This window comes from Malania oleifera, chromosome 13, assembly GCF_029873635.1.
Source record: "Malania oleifera isolate guangnan ecotype guangnan chromosome 13, ASM2987363v1, whole genome shotgun sequence".
Taxonomy (NCBI): Eukaryota; Viridiplantae; Streptophyta; class Magnoliopsida; order Santalales; family Ximeniaceae; genus Malania; species Malania oleifera.
This window is the reverse complement of record NC_080429.1, coordinates 85,152,733-85,174,763: the sequence shown is the minus strand read 5'-3', so window position 1 is coordinate 85,174,763 and position 22,031 is coordinate 85,152,733. Positions and strand designations below refer to the sequence as shown.

The 22,031-nt window shown below is 37.7% G+C and overlaps 1 protein-coding gene across 1 annotated transcript in view; it reads left to right on the top strand.

The window, feature by feature from the left end:
- The window catches only part of LOC131145526 (methionine--tRNA ligase, chloroplastic/mitochondrial), a 51,853-nt gene extending 30,039 nt beyond the window's left edge, over nt 1-21,814 (top strand). The window contains exons 6-13 of the mRNA XM_058094666.1: nt 663-756; nt 5,410-5,508; nt 6,477-6,657; nt 6,779-6,894; nt 9,383-9,538; nt 9,801-9,929; nt 10,073-10,196; nt 21,756-21,814. Of these exons, the coding sequence (XP_057950649.1) occupies nt 663-756; nt 5,410-5,508; nt 6,477-6,657; nt 6,779-6,894; nt 9,383-9,538; nt 9,801-9,929; nt 10,073-10,196; nt 21,756-21,808 (952 nt within the window). The 3' untranslated portion in view covers nt 21,809-21,814. The remainder of the gene's footprint in view (nt 1-662; nt 757-5,409; nt 5,509-6,476; nt 6,658-6,778; nt 6,895-9,382; nt 9,539-9,800; nt 9,930-10,072; nt 10,197-21,755) is intronic.
- Nucleotides 21,815-22,031: the final 217 nt, after the last annotated feature.

Genomic DNA, 22,031 nt, shown 5'->3' with positions numbered 1-22,031 from the left:
CCAAGAAACTTATCAAAGAAACTACCTTGAAGAACACTTGAATGATGGAGAGAGAGGGAAGAGAACGGAGGGCAGCGTGCGAATTCCAAGATTTTAAATTTCTTTGCTACTACGACGAGCGAAGGCCGAACCCAAAGGAAAACTCATACAAGGACATCCGATGAAACATCAAGAGAAATCAAGAAACTGGAATGGCTGCAGAAAATTTTTGCAGTTGCAGAAGCTGCAGCACTTGAGGATGTGTTCTTTGAAGAAAGAGGAATCACATTCCCTTCAAGAATATTTCTTTAGATGTTCTTTGAAATTTAAAATTTCCCTTTTTAAAAATCTACTATGATCCAATGTAGTACAGCAACAGACAAACAAATAGAGAATTGAGGGAGAGAGAAAAAAAGGAGAAGAAGGAAAAGGGACAAGAAGAGGAACCTGAGCATTGCAACATTGGATAAAATCATCCCAACTGAGTTGATTTGACATATGCTGCATTGCTGTTGGGTTATGAATATTTTTAACTGCAGTTTAGAGGAAAAATGATTGTTGGAGTTTTTGTTTTTGTTCATTGTTGGATGCATGTTTTCATTTTTTTTTTTATCATGGGTTGTTGGTGAATTTCAATGAACAATTTATGTATTTATGTTATTTTTATTTTGTTTTTCAAGCAGTTATTTATCAGCACTGTCAAAGGACACAGAGCTACCTAATCTGCATAGTGCTGCTTCTTCAGGTTGGCCTGCCTCGCTACACTTAATTGGCAAGGTATTTCCTTGCTTTTTGGGTTGAATTTTCTTTGTAGCGCTTCTTTAAAAGCACGACTAACTTGGCAACATAATTTTATGGGTAACCGACAATAACCTCCCCTGAGGTTTGACAAAAAGATTATCACCTCCATTGAAATTTTAAGAATTTCAGGGACTTTCCCTGAATTTTGCCAAAAAGACACAAACCTCCCCTTGTATTTTGCAAAAAGGCGAATTTTTTGAGGGGAGGTCTGTGTCTTTTTGGCAAACCTCAGAGGAGTTCTGTGACATTTGTGAAATCTTAGGGGAGGTCGCTGACATTTTTGAAACCTCAGCGGAGGTTTCTGTATTTTTGCCAAACCTCAAGGGAGGTTAGTGTCTTTTACCCTAATTTTATTTATGTTATATTTATTTTTATATTAAGCCTTTCCAGTTCCCTACTATCTGGAATATGATTTTATCATTCATTTGCTCTGACATCAACAAGACACTTGCACTGGAGCACTCAAAACAATATGATCTTGAGACCTCATTTAGGTTTGGTATTTTTAACCTTTAGGCAGCTTAGTCCAGATGATGGATAAACCATGGAATAGTTTCTTTGTTTTATGTTGGAGCCTTCAGCAGGACAAAAACACTAAAGAATTCCTTTATATGTATGGCAGTCAAAGTGTTATTTATTTATTTTTTTTAAAGATTTTTTTTGATAAACGAAGGAAACTTATTAGAATGGGCAGAATGTAAAAGAAGAATAAAATAAAAAGGAAAACAGGGAGAATAAAATCCTCCCTTTACATCAAATGTAAGTAATTACAAATTTCCCATTCTAGGCCTAAAAACCGAAATCAATGCAAGAGAGCCCACCAGTTCTGCTGCTTATATTCCAAAGAGATTTGAAAAAACCATTTGCTAACACCCACAAAGATGAAATATAAATCACTCTACTCCAAAGCAAGTTAGTAGATGTAGCCACTCCTTTGAAAATTCTAGCATTCCTTTCCATCCAAACGCACCAAATTATAGACATAATAGAGCATCATCATAAAGCTTTCCATCCTTGCCTTTACCAAAGATTCTAAACGTGATGAAGTAAAAAGTCTTCAATGTGGACGGACACACCCAGCTCTCACCAAATATACCAAATAATTATTCCAAGTAGCCAACGTCTAAGGACGATGAAGAAACAAATGTGCATTAGTCTCTCCACTTCTCCAACAAAGGACACAAATATCCATAGACAAGGCTTAATTGGGTCTTCTCTTCTGAAGTAAATCATTGGTAATAATTCTTTCAAGTACCACAGTCCAAATGGAAGCTTTAATTTTCAAGGGAGCTTTGGCTTTCCAAATCAATGAATACAAAGCAAATTTATTCATAGTAGGGTCACGAGCAAATAGGAGAAGAAGGATTTACAAGAGAATTTCCCTGAAGTATCTAAGCTGTAGACCCTTTTGTCACTTCCTATATGATTATGATAAAAATGAAGCAGCCTAGTAAAAAGGGCCAGCTTGTTATTCTCTCTCTCATTAAGATTTCTCCCAAAATGGAAATTCCAAGAATGCCTTTTTCCTTGCGTAAGAAAAATAGGAGTATCATGGAGATTTGATAAACGAAAAAGATGAGGGTTTTTAGTAGATAAAGGCCAATTCCTCGCCTAATTGTCTTCCCGAAAACAAATTCGCTCCCCATTACCCTATGAATATTGGACTTTAGGAATGATATAATCATAAATTTGAGATACAAACTTCCATGGATTCGGATAAGTAATATTATTACCCACTTGAGCATCCTGCCAATTTTGTAGTATTCCACATTTACTTCAAATAAATTACCTTATGCCAACGAGAGTTAGATTTTAAAGAAAAGCGCCATAATCATTTTCTCACCAAAGAGATTTGGACACCAAACTACCTAGACCTAAGCCTCCTTCCCTTTTAGGCCTACACACAATCACCCACCCTACAAGATGATCTGTAGTCCCCTCTCCCCAACTCGCCCATAAGGAATCCCTCATAAGCTTCTCCAATCTCCTTGCCAACCTCACGGATATTTTAAACAAAGAAATGTAATACAAATATATAGAAGATAGACAAGTTTGAATGAGGGTAATATGGCCCCTTAGGGTGAAGAAAGCTCCTTCCTAACCCTCCAATCTCCTAGCTACTCTTTTAAAAACAGGGCCCCAATCTCCCAGAAAGAGTCAGCATTAGGATTACCACCTAAGGGGACACCTAGGTATGTAATAGGCTAATTCATAACGGCACACCCTGTTAACCTAACAAAAGGATCCACATTGATCCCTAAGCCCACTAGACCACTCTTAGAATTAATTTTCAGCCTAGACACTTTCTCAAAGATCTGTAAAATAGTCAACAATTTAGTGAAGCAACCCTTGTTATCCAATAGGAAGAGAATGGAATCATCTGCAAACTAAGGTGTGAGATGATGCAGTCCTCGTTGCCTACCTTAATTCCCTCCACCAACCCTCTATCTACACCTCTCTCAAATCATTCTACTCAAACCATCCACCACAATGGTAAAAAGAAAAGGAGAGAGGGGATCACCTTGTCTTAAACTTGTAGATGCACGAAACCAGGACTTAGCTTTGCTGTTAACTAAGACAGAAAAAGCCATAAGAAGATAAATACACTTTAATCCATTTCCTCCTCCTCAAACCAAAATCTTTTCTGGCCACAACCTTAACCAAGAAATTCCAACTTACCCCATAACAAGTTTTTTCGAAGTCCAATTTCAACACAAACTCCCTCCTCTTCTTTCAAACGACATCCTCAACCACCTCATTAGCTATAGGGGCAGCATCTAGGATTTTTCTATTACTTGTATAAGCAACCTGACTAATAGAGAGACTGTCCTCCAGAACACTAGCCAATTTTCTAGAAAGCACCTTAGCCAAGATCTTATAAACACTAGTAGCCAAACTAATAGGCCTAAAGTCCTTAACCTTAATAGCACCTTCTTTTTTGGGCACTAAGGTGATAAAATTATAGTTCTCCTCGGTCCTCTCAACTCCTATCAAAGAACTCAATAAAAATTTTAAGAATATCACCCTTCAAAATTTCCCAACTATCCTGAAAATAGGCCATAATAAAACCATCTGGACCAGGTGCCTTCTCTCTATCCATCTCAAAAATCTATCTTTCATTCCCATTTTCTCAAAAAGTCTCTCTAACCACACAGCCTTATCAGCTGAAATAGGGCACCGCCGCACCAAGCCACCAATCCAACCCTTCTACCATGATTCTTCCCTCATCTTCCTCATGAAAGAGATTCTAATAAAAATCTGTAATCAAACTCTCAATATGAGCAGGTTCCTTAATACTTTCTCTCATGTCATCTTCAATCTCTTTAATAAGGTTCCTTCTCTTCCTGCCCTTTGCCACCCTATTAAAGAGTCTGGAATTACAATCCCCATATTTGACCCAATTCATTTTAGATTTCTATCTCCAACTCATCTCTCCCCTAAAGAATACTTGTTCAAACTCATTGGACAGCTGGGCTCATCTACCAACAATGTCCTCAGAAAGAGGTCCCTCCTCAGCCAATCTGTCTTCACACCCATTCCTCAAGAATATCTTTCTTCTTAGAACGCATGTCACCAAAATTCTCCAAATTCCAACTTTTTAATTTTTCTTCCAATACTGCAACCTTTTTATAAAATAAAAACCTTCCTAAACTACCACAGTGCATTCTTCCCGCCAATGCCTGACCCGGTTCTGAAAATCAGGATGGGTCAAGTACATATTTTCAAATTTAAATGGACTAGGACCCACCCTGTTTAATAGGATTAGATTCAAGAATCAGAGGACAATGGTCAGACACCACTCTAGGATGAACTTCTTGAATAAGAGTGAGAGAAGTATCTTCCCAATCAGTGGTAAACAGGAGCATATCGATTCTAGTAGCCACTGATCTAGTACCCTTTGCAAACCAAGTAAATTGGGCATTTGAAAGTGGAATATCTCTCAGATCACACTCTAATAAAATTATTCTTCCCTTCTATTGAAAATTGCAGTGATTGGCTGAGAACTTCCATGTAGAAATTTTGACATTTCGGAATAGATCTGTATCATACAAGTTTGTTGTGTATAAAAATTGATCTCTATTATCATGTAGCTTAATTAAATTAATAATTACTATGAAGAATGTCGAAACAAGAAATCCATTGGAAACGAATGAAATTTCAAATGAAACCACAGAGAGACAAATTATTGGGAAAAAGTTAGAGAAGAAGAAATGTGACTTGAAGTGAGTTGTTCTTGCTAGTGGTTGAAGCATATTTGTCTTTTGTGTTCCTATTGCAGAGAAAATGAGTATCAGATTGAAATGCAGAGCTTTAACTCTCCATGTCATGTACAGCATCACATCTTCATTAGCCTCTCTTTTTTTTCCAACGTTGCCAATTTATTGGAAACTTTTAGAAACAATGTTCTTTTGAAAAAAATTGCATGAATTTTCTCATGATTGGCAATGTGAAAATGAGAATGCATTGCCAGATCCTCACACCACCCACCCCCTGTGTGCACGCGCTTATTTTGGGAGACAAAATACAATAAATCAGAGACAACCAGTTCAATCTGGCCCATAGTTGTGAATTTCACTTCCTGTCATTCAGGTTCAGTCGCATCATGCTTATGCTTTTGTTCTTTTGCAGGATATTTTGCGTTTTCATGCAGTTTACTGGCCAGCTATATTATTGTCAGCTGGATTAGACCTTCCTAAGATGGTTTTTGGTCACGGATTCTTGACAAAGGTATTAAAATCAATTATAAATCATTGTATTTTCTTGGTGTGCTTTCTGCAGTAAGCCTTCTGAAGGCTACATTTCGTGTTGGAATTCTAAAACAATAATTCAGGCTTAGTGATATATGTGCTTTCTTCATGTAATCTATATATAAAGAGCTAATCTAATTCATTCTGAGTTCCTTATTTATCTCCCATGTTGCCTATTTAATTGCAGGGCGGTGACATCTTTGATTGCATCTGATGATAAGCATGCAGATTTATGAAACTTGAACTCCTATTTTGATTTTTAGAAATACCATTTATTATTGCAAGACGAGTTTAGGAGGCAGGGTCATTGGAAGTTACTACTTTGTTGCAAAACAGGTAGTTGAAATGGAATTTGGAAGGATAATGGTGTAGTTGTTTTATTTATTTATTTATTTTTATTATTTTTTATTTTTTGTGGTTTTACCATAAATATTGCATTTAAAAGATTTAAAGAAGTTGAAAGTTTGGATGGCACTGGGTGCATGATAATGAAGTTGAATGTCTTTTCTGGGTTTATCTTCATGAGACTTTTTCATATAGATTCTATATAAAAGATTTTATTAAATAATCTAAGGTTTTGATGATCCTGTTCCTTGAAAATCGATATACTTCTCAGGCTCTTAGTTGGTTAGTTCTTAGGGAAAACATTCTGCTACTGATGGATACTAGCTATACACATTTTTTTTTCTAATGCATCCTTGGTAAATGGTGCAACATTTGAATCCTGAGCAAGAATGAAGAATTAAGGTTCTTTTGCTCAATGGGACATTGGGACCTTGTTCTTTTGGAAGGGGCTGCACTCTCACTAATAAGAGCATATCCTACTTTGTTTTATCCTTATGGCTTTCTAATCTATTTTTTGAGTACTGATATTTGTGTGGCTATGTTTTTTCATCTTGCATACTTGTCTCCATTTCACACAGTGGTGCCTTATTGTTAAAATTCTAGGATGGCATGAAGATGGGAAAATCCCTAGGAAATACCCTTGAACCAAATGATTTGGTGCATAGATTTGGGTCCGATGCTGTCAGGTATTTTTTTCTCAGGGAGGTGGAGTTTGGTAGTGATGGGGACTACTCAGAGGACCGTTTCGTCTATATTGTCAATGCACATCTTGCCAATACAATAGGTATTTCTACTTTTGGTGGTTTTTCATTGTTTAGGTAATATTGTTGGTCTTGCTTCCTACTTTGGTTAGATTTTGATGATAGCATGGAAAAATATAGCCTTACTTTGAGGTTTCTATGCAGGGAATCTTCTTAATCGCACCCTCTGGCTTCTGAAGAAGAATTGCCAATCAACTTTGATGGTTGATTCCACTATTGCAGCTGAAGGCAAAGAATTCAAGGACACTGTAAAAAAATTGGTAAGCTTTCCTTAGAAATTCACTGTGTTGCATCATCTATGGTTTTATGCATAGTTTTCAAACTTTGACCAGCAGTTGGACCAAAGCTGGTCATGTTGCCGGTTTGGGTTACAAACCAGAACCAGAAATTTCATGAACCAGGACCAACCTGGCAAGCCTGGATAGCTCAGCCTTACACAACCAGGTTAGCCAGGTAACCTGTTCCTACTGAGAAAAAATTCACCTTGTTTGTGAGAAGCTTTGAACCTATAACCTGGTGAGAGGAGCAAAACAGTTACCAACATGACAGGGAGAATGTTTTGTTGAGTAGCTGATAAAAAGCTATATATAGTTAATTAACTATATATATATATATAAACATTAAGTTTAAAATAATTTTTTTGTCTTACATTTATATCTGTCATGAGCCAAACACTTCACACCATGTGAAGCGCCATGCGGCACTAGTTATAGCACTCTTGCTTAACTAGTCAGCCGAATATGTACCACAGTTTGATCACATGAACAAATTCTTAATCGTCAAACACAAAGGTAAGTGGAAGTAGTAAACAAATATGCAAGTAAACAAGAGTCCAATGGTAAATTGTAAAGCAACACAATTCATTATTAACACCTTCATAGGCAACGTATGTTTAGCAAGGAAGGCCAGTAGGCTAAACACATTTACAAAAGTTGTGAGTTTTACAACGATTGATGAACATACATCCTCTCCAAAAGAGCTTTCTATACTATTTTGACTCTTAACACTAGGAAACATCAAATTGACCGATGATTTATTCTCCCATTTTGCACTAAGACATTATCCTACTCAAAGAATGAAACCTACTCTCTACTGTTTTCATGATGGTTACCCATCCCATGCATACAAGATTAGCGGTCTCAGGCAAGCATAATATCCTAAACAAGCTTTGCTCATGACAATATCTCTTGCTCCCATCCTTTCTCTTTTGCCCGTTATTTTCAACTTGGTGCTTCGTAAGCATTAAGTTGGAAAACAATGTATACACTGGCATATATGCAACAAAAATAATGACTTCAATTGTGATTCAATTGTAGATTTTTAGATATAATGAACTATTTTACTCTATTTAAAAATTGAATTAAATCAATCCCTCTCCTTAGTAACCTTTTAATATTTGTTGGGATCAAAAACAAAAATACAAATTTTTAAGAATATTTTGGAATGATGAGAAAAGCAGCACAAAAATGGTCATAATTAATTGTTGTTAATTGATTTTGGCTCTTATTTGCCAATAGATGATCACTGTGATCGTTTTTAATGTGTGTGTGCGTGTGTGTGTAAAGTTGTTAGTTTGACAAAAAAATTGTGGTCTAACCAACCTAGTGGCGACCGTAGTTTTATGTAAAATTAACTGGTCCTATAAGAACCAACTCATCTGTTCCTTATATCATCTAATCATGGCAAATGGAACATGTTTAGATACTAATTTAATGCTTTTTAGATTCATGCTTCTTAGAAAGTGCAACTAGAGATCTTCCTTTTTACAATTATATAGCATTTTTTTTCAGGTGGACGTCTTGTCCCCTTAGGTTGCAACTTCTCTTTCTCAATAAAAAATTTACCTTTCATCATCTAAAAAAAATTTACAACTATATAGCTATTCTGGCAAGCTTTCTCAATTATTGTATGCCTTTCCCCGCTGCGGGATGGGGTTTTTGCTTGCCCTTGTATTCCTCCTGTTCCTTTTTGTATAATTAGTTCCTGGGGTTAGATGTTTATCTAAATCTGCGGTGATTATAATTTTACTGTGCTGAGCAATTAATATTGCTCAGTTAATTCTAGAATTTACTGTTTTCACTGTATTTGATATTGATGCAGATTAAGAAGTGAAGGAAAGATAAATGGAAATTCATTCCATGTAAAATTGTTACTTTTGGTGAACTTGCATTAAGTTTCTAAATGATTGTAGCAGATTTTATGGGTGGCTTCGAGTTTTCCCCTCCCTAGAAGAAATAATAGAACCTCAGTTCTCCATTTTGCAAATTGTAGTTGCGCTCTTTTTGATGCCTGTGGATTATTTGCACATGGGCATTTCCCTCATTTTGCAGGGTTTGATTAGAGAAGCTTTTCAGCTCAATACTGATCATTCTTGCAAACAGTGAAGAAAGGGATTCGATAATTTTTGACATTTGCATGTTCAAATTGGTTTTTCCTAAAAATGTTCCATTATCAATCTACATGGTGGTGGATTTAGCCACATGTTTCATGTAAGCGGGTACTGAGATGCCTAAAAATGCTGCTTCTATTGTTTCCTCAAGCTATGTTTGCTCATTTTTTTAGCATAAATCATTATGAGCCATGTCCTTTCCAAGAGCTTGGCCTGTTATATGATGTCATTCATAATCTCAATAGTTACTACTTTTTGGGGCAGGCTCAGGGAATCTCTCCCCATACAATTCTGTGACTTTTAGTTGGAATTATGTTTGTGATTTTTTTCATTTGCTTTGCCACTCCTTGTTTTTGTAGGTTGAAAAGGCTCACATTCAGTATCAAAATCTCTCATTGGCATCAGCTTGTGACGCTGTGCTAGAGATTGGCAATGCTGGAAACTTGTACATGGATAGCCATGCACCATGGTCCCTTTTTAAGAAAGGGGGTGCTGCTGCCGAACAGGCTGCAAAGGTATTGCTCCTAGTTTGTTTCTTCTCCATTTGGATGGCAAATGTAATTAAAACTGAAAAATAGGTATTCTTGGTTTGCCTGACAACAACCTGCTAAGATTGGTTATCATCACTAATATAAAATTCAAATTGTTCAGATTTGAATAGAATCCAGTTGGCTTAGCACATCGCATGAATTTTCATTATGACTAATGGCTATTATCTTTCCCTATTACAATCTTTTTTATTCCGTTCGATTTTTTTTTTTTCCCCTTTCTGGGTAGGATCTTGTGGTTATTTTGGAAGCAGTGAGGATTATAGCAGTTGCATTATCTCCAGTTACACCAAGCTTATGTTTGAGAATATATGCTCAGCTTGGCTACTCGAAGGATGATTTCAATACCGTGACCTGGGTCTGTCTGTCTCTCTCTCTCTCTCTGTAATACACATCTGTATTACACGTTTTCATATATACTTTGCTTATGCTCTCTGAAATGTTGCCCAACTAGTTAGTTTAATAAATAATTATTTATTTATTTGTTTTTTGGCACTGCAGAGTGAAACAGAATGGGGTGGGCTGAAGGGTGGTCAGGTCATGGCTCAACCGAAACCTGTATTCACCAGGATCGAGAACACAACAGATGGGGAAGTTGGGGTTGAGGCAGCTAAGGTAGCAAAAGGTATGAAAAGAGTAGTGCAGATTTCAGGGGTGGCAGAAGCCTAGAATCCTGTTCGCAGTTTGAATTCGTTCATTTTCTCACTTCGTAATTTATTATGTTGCAAAATTGTCATTTTGTTGCCACAGATCCTTAAAATTTTTTACATCGTAGATATATATAGTTGAGTCTTAACATGGAATCTTCATTTCAATTTTTCAACCCTACCACTACACTGGTTGTGCTCACATTTCATTTTCAAGTTTTTTGAAGCTTCAGCTCAGCCAATTTCTGGACTTCGCTCCCGCTGCCCATCACTACCTCCAACCCCAACCACCACTACCAGAAGCCCCAAAAAGGAGTGGTGCAACATCCCTGACTCTACAACCATATGCAAACTTCTTACAAAAAAATCCTCTTCTATATTAAGCCTACATTTTTTCTTAACCCAAATTCAAACATCTTGGTATTGCACATGGAAGGACTGAGTATAGTAATTTTATTTAATTGGAAGGTCTTGTGGCTTGTGAAGCAAATTGAGATTTACATATCCCCTGTTAATTCACTCCTATCTTCATCTCAGTCCTGCGTCAATATCATTCGTCTCAATTCAATTTTGGAAACCAAACGCTGTGGTTGTATTGTTTGGATTCTGTATGTTTATGTCCTCATGAAATGAAAAGCAACAAAAAAACTTATTATTCTACTAAATCGAATTTGACTCTCTTAAATCGTCTCATAATGGATCTGTAAACTAAATGAGTCAAATATGTTTTAAACTTTTTTTATTTGCCTCGAAATGAGTTGATTAGCGGATTTAGGATTTTATCTGATGAATATTTGTTTATCTGTTAGCAATTTATGTTTAAATTTATTGATAATTTTATATGTTTATGCTTATTAGGCATCTATTCAATTAATATAAGCTCTATTGATCAAGATATAGTCCCACACTCCCAACTCTTACGCCATTGTATATGCTTCTGCATTTGTCCCATGTTTACATTCAAACTCAAGTTTGATTACTTAATTTTCTTGTGATCAAAGGCCTCTAAATTTATGTTTTGAAAAATAAAAAAATTATATTTTTGTGATTGGTTATTAAATATTTAATAATTATCAAAATATAATTTTAAATATAACTTTAGTTATTATGTTATAATTTATAAATTGTTCATCGGTTGGTAAAAAAGTTATATTTGGGATGAAAACGACGGATTATCCGCCATCTGCCACAGATCATTTGATCCGAACCATCATAAATCTACAATTTAATTGAATAAGATATAAATTGTAATATCTTCACTCGATAATTCGTCACGGATTATCCGACCTGTTATGCTTTGTCAGGTCTAGCCTAAAGGCCCCTTCTAATATAACTCGCTTATTCCAGAGAAAAAAAGGAAAAAGAAATCTTGTTGGATGTTCTTCCTTTGCAGTCTTACATCAGCCATGTAAATTCTTAATTTGCGCGGCTTTGTCTCTTGGTTATTTGAGTTTAATGTGATACCTCACACTCACTTTCATTTTAAACTCACTTTCTTGGTGCTGGTAGCGACTTGTAAGAATATCCTTTTTAGATAAAATCAAGTTTTGATAAAATTGTATCTTTGTTATACAAGAACAGTAAAAAATAGACTACTATATATAAATTTTCAAAAGTGAATATTTAGAAATTAAGATCCAAAATTAAAGGAAAATAAAATAAAGATCTTAACTAATTCCCTTGTTCAAAGGAATTACAAATCATTTGAATACAAGAAATAATATCTCTTAGTTATCCAAAATTAAGCCAATATAATCTTGATACACCCCCTCAAGTTGGAGCATATATATATATATATATATATCTAACATGTTCAACTTGATTCTTAGCTTCTTAAACACATTTCCTCCAAGAGCTTTCGTAAAGATGTGTGCTAGTGCAAATGAGACGGGATAAATTTGGTGATGATATGACCATCTTGTATCTTTTCTCATACAATGTGACAGTCAAGTTCTATGTGTTTGGTGCGCCCATGATATACTGGATCTGCTACTATGTGGAGAGTAGCTTGATTATTATCTGGTAGCCTTGCTGGTCCTGTAGAAACTTGTATTTCATTGAGCAAAAATTTGAGCCAAGTTAGCTTACAGGTTGCCGCTACCATGAACCTGTACTTTGCTTCTAAGGATAATCTTGAAACTGTTTTCTGCTACTTTGCTTTTCAAGAAATCAATGAATTCCCTAAAAACACGCAATAACCTTGTAGTTGATCGTTTTGTCATAGGACAGTTTGCCCAATTATCATTGCAAAAAGCCTTCAAAGTAAAGGATTTGCTTGAGGAGAACAATAAACCTAAACTACGACTGCCTTTCAAGTACTCGATAATACGAAGAGCAGCATCCTAGTGAGGCTTTCTCGGAGCATGCATAAATTGGCTTAGGATATTGAGTGAGTATGTTTTGTATGGTCTTATAATTGAGATAGATTAGTTGTCTAACTAACCTCCTGTAGCGAGCTGGATCATGTAGCAAATCACCTTGATGATTTGTGAGCTTCAGATTCATCCCCAAGGGAAAGTTTGATGGTTGAGCACCTAAGTATTCAACATCATCTATGATCTCTGAAGTATATTTTCGTTGAGAGATAATAATACCTGCTTTGGTCCTTGCAACTTCCAACACAAGAAAATACTTAAGCAGACCAAGATATTTAATATGAAATTGTTGTGAATACTATTAGTTTTAGTTGAAATTTTGAATGGAATTTCTCGTTAATAGTAAACTTAAGTACCTAAAATGCCAAAATTTTTATCACTAATGATAATTAAAATTCAAAAATTAAATTATTTATAAATTCAAGAAGGTCCATTGTTTTAAAATCATATTAATTTAACAAATTTCATGTGTCTATTTAGTATTTGCTAGTTGTGAAAAAAGGTCAAGCACCTCTTCATGTAAAGTTAAGAGAGTATTTGAAGCTAACTTAAATATGATACCACTGATCTTAAATTAATTCTAATGACTACACTCATTATTATTTTTAATTTTTATTTAAATTTTTACTAATAAAATTATTTATAATAGAGTGGTGTTCCGATCGCAAAATCCAAATTGTACCTTACAATATCGTACTCTAATAATCTTAATTTTAAAAATGTTTTAATTGAGTTTGCATTAATTATAGGAGTTCGTAATTATCACATCACTTTTAAACATCAAAATAAAAAATGATATCACACTCTTGAAAATTTTTAAAAATCTCATTCAAAATAAAAGTGTGAACAAACATGAAAAGATAATTGGTTCTTGAATTTCAATTTGTCTATTCAAGAAGGTCTATTATTTTAAAAGATGTGGAAACCTGATATGACACGCGCGCGCACACGCTTTCTTCTTCCAGCTTCAACCACCATAATAGTCTCTGAAACTCCTTACCGTCAACGATCGAAGGCCAGTCGATGGCATCGTCGTCGGAGAAGCGATGCCTCTACGAGGTGTTGGGCCTCTCTACCGACTGCTCCGGCGACGAAATCCGGTCGGCTTACAAGCGCCTCGCCCTCCAGCGCCACCCAGACAAACTCGTCCAGTCCGGCCTCTCTGTGGCAGACGCCACCGCTGCCTTCCAAGAGCTCTCCAATGCCTACGAAGTCCTTTCTGATCCCCGAGAGCGCGCCTGGTACGACTCCCACCGCTCGCAAATCCTCTTCTCCAATCCCACCACCTCCTCCTCCTCCTCTTCCGTCCCCAACCTCTTCTCCTTCTTCTCCAAATCTGTCTTCTCTGGCTACTCCGACTCTGGCAAGGGCTTCTATAAGGTCTTCTCCGACGTGTTCGATAAAGTCTATACCAACGAGGTCAATTTTGCGAAGAAGCTAGGTTTAGGGTTGGATGCGGTGAAGGAGGCACCGGTTATGGGGAATTTGGACAGCCCGTATTCCCAGGTAAAAGCTTTTTACGATTTCTGGTTAGGGTTCGTGACGGTGATGGATTTTTGTTGGGTCGATGAGTACGATGCAATGGCGGGGGTGAATCGGAAGTCGAGGCGGGTGATGGAGGAGGAGAACAGGAAACTGAGGAAGAAGGCTCGGAGAGAGTATAACGAGACGGTTCGTGGGTTGGCTGAGTTTGTGAAGAAGAGGGATAAGAGGGTGATTGATATGATGGTGAAGAAAGGGGCGGAGATGGAGAAGAAGAGGGAGCAAGAGAGGGAGAAGAGGAGAGAGATGGAGAGGGAGCGGGTGGAGAGGGCAAGGGCGTATGAAGATCCTGAATGGGCTAGGATTAAGGAGGAGGATATTGAGAATGGTTTAAAGGAGATGGAAGATGATGGTGACGGTGATAAGAAGAAGAGAGATGTGGAGGAGTTTTATTGTGTGGTTTGTGGCAAGAAGTTCAAATCAGAGAAGCAGTGGAAGAATCACGAGCAATCAAAGAAACATAAGGAGAAGGTTGCAGAGTTGAGGGATTCCTTTCGTCATGAACACGAAGTGGAAGAAGAAGCGGAGGGTAAAGAAGAAGGATTACAGGACAGTTTGGGTGGCAATTTGAATGAAAATAGTGGAGAACATGATCAATTTGAGCACGGAGAAGATGGGGTTGAAGAGTTGAATGAGCAGTTTTGGGATTATATTGGGATTCAAGGAGAAAATGTTAATGGGGAAGTTTCGACCAGCGACAAAGAGGGGTTTGATGATAGTGGGGTTAATGGTATGAAAGGATTTGGCAAGTCTCGTGGGTCGGATGATGAGTATAGTGACCTCGATGCCATGTCTTCTGGGCCCAAGAGTAGGATGAATGCAGATTCATTGCATGAAACCAAGTCTGTTTCTTCCATGGCACAGGTTGAAGATAGCGATAATGCAGACTTCATGGAATATGATAATAGGAAAAACAAGCGAAGGAATCAGCGAGCAAAGAGAGGAAAGGAAAAAAAATTTGATGCAGAAGCAGCGCGGTCTGATTATGCTGATGTTACTAGTCGAGCAAAGGAAAATGGCAAGCGGGGTAGTTCAAATATTGAGGATTCATCATCCCATTCTTTGAAGGAACATGATAATGTCGACAAGGGGGATGATAGTTTGGAAAGAAATCTCAAGATTTCTAACCAACCTGCTGAAAGAAAAGATGCAGCAAAGCAAGTGACAAAGGCTAAATCAAAGAACACTTCTAAAGGAAGGAAACAGAAGGTATATTTTTGATCTAGTCTGTACTAGGTTATTATGTTTGAAATGGTATGACATGTTTTATCAGTTCCTAACTTCCTAATGCCTTGAATTCCTTCAACTCACTTATGCTGAATTTGTCATAAATTTTGATGTTTCTCTCATGTCTAAATTTGAACTTATGTCTTTAGATAGAAGAGCGCATTCATTATTTCTAGAAATTTAGGTTGAAACAAGCACCAACTGTCATTGTTATGGCCTCGTGCCACCTTCGTCCACCTCGTTGTTTGAATACATAAAAATACCATTTAAAGGCTGTCTATTTTTTTTTTCCATATAATAAAAGTAATATATTAAGAGAGAAGAAAATGAATTACAAGCTAAAGGAGTACTAGAAGTCCTCAAGAAAAATAAAATAAATACAAGGCTATCGAAAAACCTAAAACTAACTAAACAAGAAAGCCTCTTTCTTAATCCATTGCGATCATAATTAAGAAAACACTTCAAATTAGAAAATTCAAACCCTCCCCGGGCTCTTCCCACAGTCCAAAAGAACTTCTTGTCCTCCCATTATATTCAATAATTGTTGAGTTTCAATATCCTTCTCCACTGATTCCCCCTATAAGAGTCACTTGATGAGTTTCACTATGAACTTTTAGCTTGTTGGGGTTTACGTTTATCAAGAAGATGCTAGGATATTTGCTGAAATACTTCCATGGATTCATTTTTCTTTTAAAGTTTGGGAATTTTGATATATCAATCATTTCTCTTTTTGTTCTTGTTGAATGATACGAGGATGTACAATTTAAATAGTGGTGTGAACCCTGCCCTTGGGCTTACAAAATAATGGAAGCTTTATAAAAAAATTCTTCATATTCAATTTTACTAAAAAACAAAAATTTGGGCAAAAAAATGTTTTTTGTTCTTTTTTCTAATATTTTCAAAGGCTAAAATAAGTCATTATTCTTGACTTAAATAAACTGAACAATAAATATGTGATTTCTTGAAAAATGAAAGCATAACAAATATAATCTCTTTATCGAGAAAACTTTATATGGAACAAGGGCACCATGTAAGATTTATAAAGCATAATTTCTGTTGTGCCATGTTAGCATTTCTCGAACAACTGGAACCAATGTTTTTCAGAAGCCAGATTGACTTTGCCCAAAATGTGGGTACAAGTGGGTGTACAAGAAAAATGTTAAAGTGGCACACTGAAATGGGTGCGGGAAATTTTATGTGGTGCCTTTGTTCTGTGTAAGTTTTTTTCCTTTTCATCATTCATGGTCCATCATATTCAATTATGCATAATAAAAATATAATCTCTGCATACTATGGATCAACATATTTTGCCTAACGTGAAACCACCAATATCTTGGAGATCCTCCAACTCACAACTCTGTCGGCTGTTACATTCCTTTTACGGTGTCCTAATGGCTGTTATGGATTGTCATGAGTTGTTATAGGCCATTACAGCCTGTTGCATCATCAGACTAGATGTGAATGACTGAAATAAGTTGTTTTTTTTTTATTTTTTCCCCTGATAAGTAAAGGAGACTTTATTGAAGAGGCATCAAGGGGATGCCAGCCTATGGTACAGTAAATCAAGCAGCCTGAAGGGTGTCACACAAATCAAAGATGCATCATAATCATTAATAACAGTCCTACTATGCCAGCTATTTTTCACAGTAAACCAGTGTTCTTTGCTGTTTTGGATTGTTGAGGTTGAATTTTTAAACACTCGCCTATTTCTCTCTTTCCAAACACACTAGAAAATTGAAAGTGGAAAGGGACATAGCCTTTGTCTTCTCCTTTGTTGCCGAATCCCTTTCCAGGTCCAGAGTTCCCCTACCACAGAGTTAGCGATAACCCACCTTTGTCCGAACAGAGTCAGTGCCATATTCCTGAGGTTCCTTGTCCACGCACAATGAAGGAGGATGTGCTCAACTGATTCTGCGTCAGCCAAGCAAAGGGGACATCTATTGGCGACTGACAGGCCCTTTCTTTGCGAATTATCCATAGTGAAAATCTTACCATGGGTTGCCTCCCATGCCAAGGAAGGTAACTTTTGTGGAGGTTGCTGTCTTCCAAATTTGAGTCCAAGGGAAGTTAAAATTGTTTGACTCCAACAGGAAGAGCTTCGTGTAGAAGGATCTAACAGTGAGGGCTACCTTCCTATCTAAGGTCCAAATAGGAAGATTAGTGCCATTATGGTGTTGGAAGATGTAAAGAAAGTAGTAGAGGTCAGTGAGCTGGTTGATTTCGCTATCATCCACATTTCTACGGGGATGTTCCAAAAGAGCCCCTGATATGATGTTTGAAGGTGTTGACTGAAACGGGCATCTTTATCACATGCTGAGTTAATAGTTGACTGGAAATAAGACACTAAGAGCTTCTTGATCGTGCCATGTGTCATGCCAAAAATAAATTGCCCCCCCTCCCCACTTGAAACCTGATACAAGAAGCGAACTCATTCCAACCTTTCCTGATGAAATTCCACATCCCTACACCATGTGGTCTTCTGTTAGGTTGGGAGATTCTAAAGTTATGTTGAAGCCCATATTTCACAGCTATGATTCCCCACAAAAGGTGGTCTTTCTCAATCATGAATCTCCATAACCTTTTTCTTAATAGGGCTTTATTGAAAATGTGGAGGGACTTCAAACCCAAGCTTCCTAATGAAAGTTTTGTTTCACCATGCTCCATTTGAACCCTGAAGCTCTCCCAAAGAAACCTCCTTTGAATTCCATCCAACCAAGCATTTTTTAAAATTTCAATGATGGGATCTTTGGCACTGAGAGGTAGCCTGAGGTAGTTAATAGGGAAGGTAGCCATTTTGCAGCCTAGAAGACCAGCGAGGAGAGACCCATTAACATTTTTTCCAATTGGAATGATTTCACTTTTTCCCAAGGTTAACTTTGAAACTCGAAACCGCCTCAAACCCTGCCAAGATGCATCTCAAATTTCTAACGTGGAGAGGGTCATCCTCGCAAAAAATGATAGTACGAACAGAATATGTGTGACCTCCATAGAGCTATCGTACTTGCCAACTCTAAGGCCTCTGAGTAGCCCTTCTCTTGTTGCCTTAATCAACATGAGGCTCAACACCTCCGTCACCATGATGAACAAAAAGTGGGATAGAAGGGTCCCCTTGTCTCAAACCTCTGGAGCAGCGGTAGAAATCAGTGGGTTGCGCAAAAGCTTCTTGTTGATGCAATTTGCAACCCAACTACATCAATGCTCCTCAAAACCTATTTTCCTGAGAGTAAAGAGAAGGAAGTTCTAGTTGACGTGATCGAAAGCTCTCTCCATGTCAAGTTTGCATACCACCCAGCTTTTCTTTTCCTTTTGGTAAGTATCCACTATGTCGTTAGCTATTAGGGTTGCATCCATGGTTTGTCTTCTCGCCAAGAAGGATGTTGCCCAATGGCTTCTGGAGTGGCTTTTTTAAGCCTCATAGCAAGGATCTTATAGATACTTCCCACCAGGTTAATTGGACAAAAGCCCCTAATGTTGGTTGCCCCGGGTTTCTTCAGGATCTGGGGCTAAGGAAAGTGGTATTGATGTTGCTCACAGATCTACCCAATCTAAAGAATTTCTCGATAGTGTTAATAAAATCCTGCTTAAACCAGTTTGATTGAAAGAAAGATACGGAAAACCATTTGGCCCGGGCGCTTTGTCTCCAATTGCAATCTCTAATGGCTTGGAGGATTTCAGCTTTCCTCAAAGGGTCTCTCACACCGCTCTCTGGTGGAGGGGCTGATGGGTTTAAAATCGATGCTGTCCACTACAAGTCTCTATTTTTTGAATTCAAATTAAAGAAGCTTTATAATAGTTGCTGATTCCTTTTTTGATGCCCTCAGCTAAGTTGTTCTCCACAATTTCAATGTTGGAAATGGTGTTCTGTCTATGATGGGCATTCACGGTTCGGTGGAAAAATCTGGTATTCCGATCTCCCTCCTTGAGCCATAAGGCTCTAGATTTCTACATCCAGGAGATCTCTCGAAGCTAATAGCCTCGGTCAACTGCTTTTTCAACAAAACTCTTTTGGCCCTTTCATCAGAACTGAACCCATGTCTTAGCTTTTGTTTATCAAGGATCTTGATGTCATTTAGAATAACGGTCTTCTTCGCTTGGATGTTCCCAAAGGTGTTTTTATTCCACACTTTGAGCTTCTCTTTCAAACCCTTCAATTTTGAAGCTAGCACAAAGCTGGCTTTCCCCTCAACATGCAGCGTAGGACCACCATTAATGAGGTCCCCAAAGCCATTGTGTTTTAACCACAATCTTTCAAAGTGGAATGGGGATTCCACCTGTGTCAATGATGGGGAAATGATCCGACGTGGGCCTAGGTGGGAGCTCCTGAGTGGTTTTGGGAAAGTGAGTATCTCAATTCATTGAGATAAGGAATCTGTCAATTCTTCAGAAGGAAGATGGGTCCTTAGAGTTGGATTTAGTGAAAGCACCACCAATGAGAGGGAGATCAATGAGGGCATTCACATTTGTGAAGTCAAGGAACGCTCTCATACATCTCTGTTCTCCACTCCGCCTGCACTTCATTCATGGGGTACAACACCATGTTGAAGTCTCCTCCAATAACGCAAGGTGCATCCCTATAGCCTTTAATCTCCAAGAGCTTAATCCAAAACAAGTGTCTGTGAGGTCCTTTGCCTGGGCCATAGACCCTAGTGAGAACCCATAGAAAATTGTCATCCAGATTTTTAAACAAGCATGAGACAGAGAAGGAGTCGATGGAATGATCAATCATCTCCGCTACTTTGAGATTCCGCAAAATTAGGATGCCTCTTGCGTTGCCTACAGCACCAAGGGAGATCCATCTGCAATTCTCCTGCCCCCAAAGGTCTATGATCTATTAATCCATATTTTCCACTTTAGTTTCCTGTAAGTAGACAATGTCACTTCTCCATTCTTTAAGAAAGGATTGGGTTAGGCTCATTTTATCTTTGTCATTTAATCCCCCCACATTCCAGGAAATGAGTTTCCTTAACATGGTTTAGTAGTGCACACCTGACTATTGTTGACCTCCACCAAATCTGTGAATCCACCCAGTTTATCATAATTTATTGTGCATTCCAGGTATTTCAGCTCCCTGTTTGTGTCTGGTTTCTTGCTGCTGTCCATAGGCTTTTTTGGAGTTTAGCTGTGCCTCCTCTCTTCTCTTCTTCTCGATCTCTTTAAACAATTTCAAAGCCCTGTCTTCAAAGCCATTGAAAGACATGCCAACGGCTTTATTGATCATTTTCATTTTCCATAACACCCTCTCAGAGACCTGCTCCTTACAAAGTGTGCTTTCTGGGTCTAAACCATTCAACATTTCAAAGTTGTGGTTGTCCTGGGTATCAGCCGGATTGGGACTGGAATGAAAGGCCTCTGGGTGGTTTGAAGGAGCTAGAATTTCTCGAGCTCCAAAAATTTTCCCAGGCTCATAGGAACCAAGCAAGCTCCTCCAATCCAGAAAGATGGAAGTGCGATGACCATTCTGAAGTTCCGTTGAGTCTCAGGATGTCAGTATCCCCCTCTTTGATGGCTAGATTGAAGGTCTTCCTCTCGATCACACTGAGAGCTTCGCACCTGCCTTGTACAAAGGTAGGAATGAAAGTAGCAAGGAATGAAAGCCGAAAATGTGCAGGGGAAAGGACAGGCAAGCAAGCAGAGGGTTTAGGGAGTCCAACATAGAGAGAGAGAGGGGGAAGGCAGGGGGAAGGAGGAGGTAGGGGATAAGAAGAATTAGGGGACTTTAGGTTTAAGGATGCCTCCCGTCGTTGCGAGAGGGAGGAACCCATCATTGGGAACCTGGAGGGAGGGGTCGGCAAGGGAAAACAGCGGAGGAAGCATTGTGATTTTTTACGCTGAAACTTTCATCACAGAAAAGCGGAAACATTCTCAGTTAACTAAAAGAAGTTTTCAAGTCTTTTTTTTAGCATTTGTTTCCCTATTTTCGTTTTGTACTTTTTGTGTGATAGGATTCCATGTTTAACCAAACATCGACATGGGCATCCTTCATACACTGTTGAGAATCGTTCAATGCAAATCAAAGAAAAATCTTCTGCAGGCATCCCATTGATAGAAATGAGATCTTAGGAATGTCATTTCTTGAGAATATTTTTATTTTACGAACTAAATGTCTCTTTAACTACATGTTTGGTACACAAGAATGGAATGGAATCGGGAGAAATATAATTGAATTTATCACTTGATATTTTTCAAATTCTCCATTCAAAATTTCAATCTTCTTTCGTTATTTTCCTACATCATTTTATTCTGCAAACTAAACAATGACTTGTAAGAATTTAGTGTAATCACAACTTGGAATATAATTATCCATTGAGAATAGAATATCACTTTAAGAGAAACAGGCTATGAAGCTCCTATATGCTTCTTCATTCTAATTTCAAACATGGTTTCTCAATACAGGCAAAAGCCAACAACTCCAGCAATATGTGCGAGACATGCGGAGAGGACTTTGAATCAAGGTATGTTTATTTTTTGTCTTTGCTGTATGCTTTATTCTGTATGCTGCTGCTTACTTCCTATCCGCTACTCTTCTAATATTTTGATCCTTTCAACATTTATGGCAGAAACAAGCTACATAAGCACTTGGGTGAAACTGGTCATGCTTCCCTGAAATATTCCTGAGGAGTTGAATAGCTTGGAGTCTATATAATGTTAAAGCAAAATATTTAACACTTA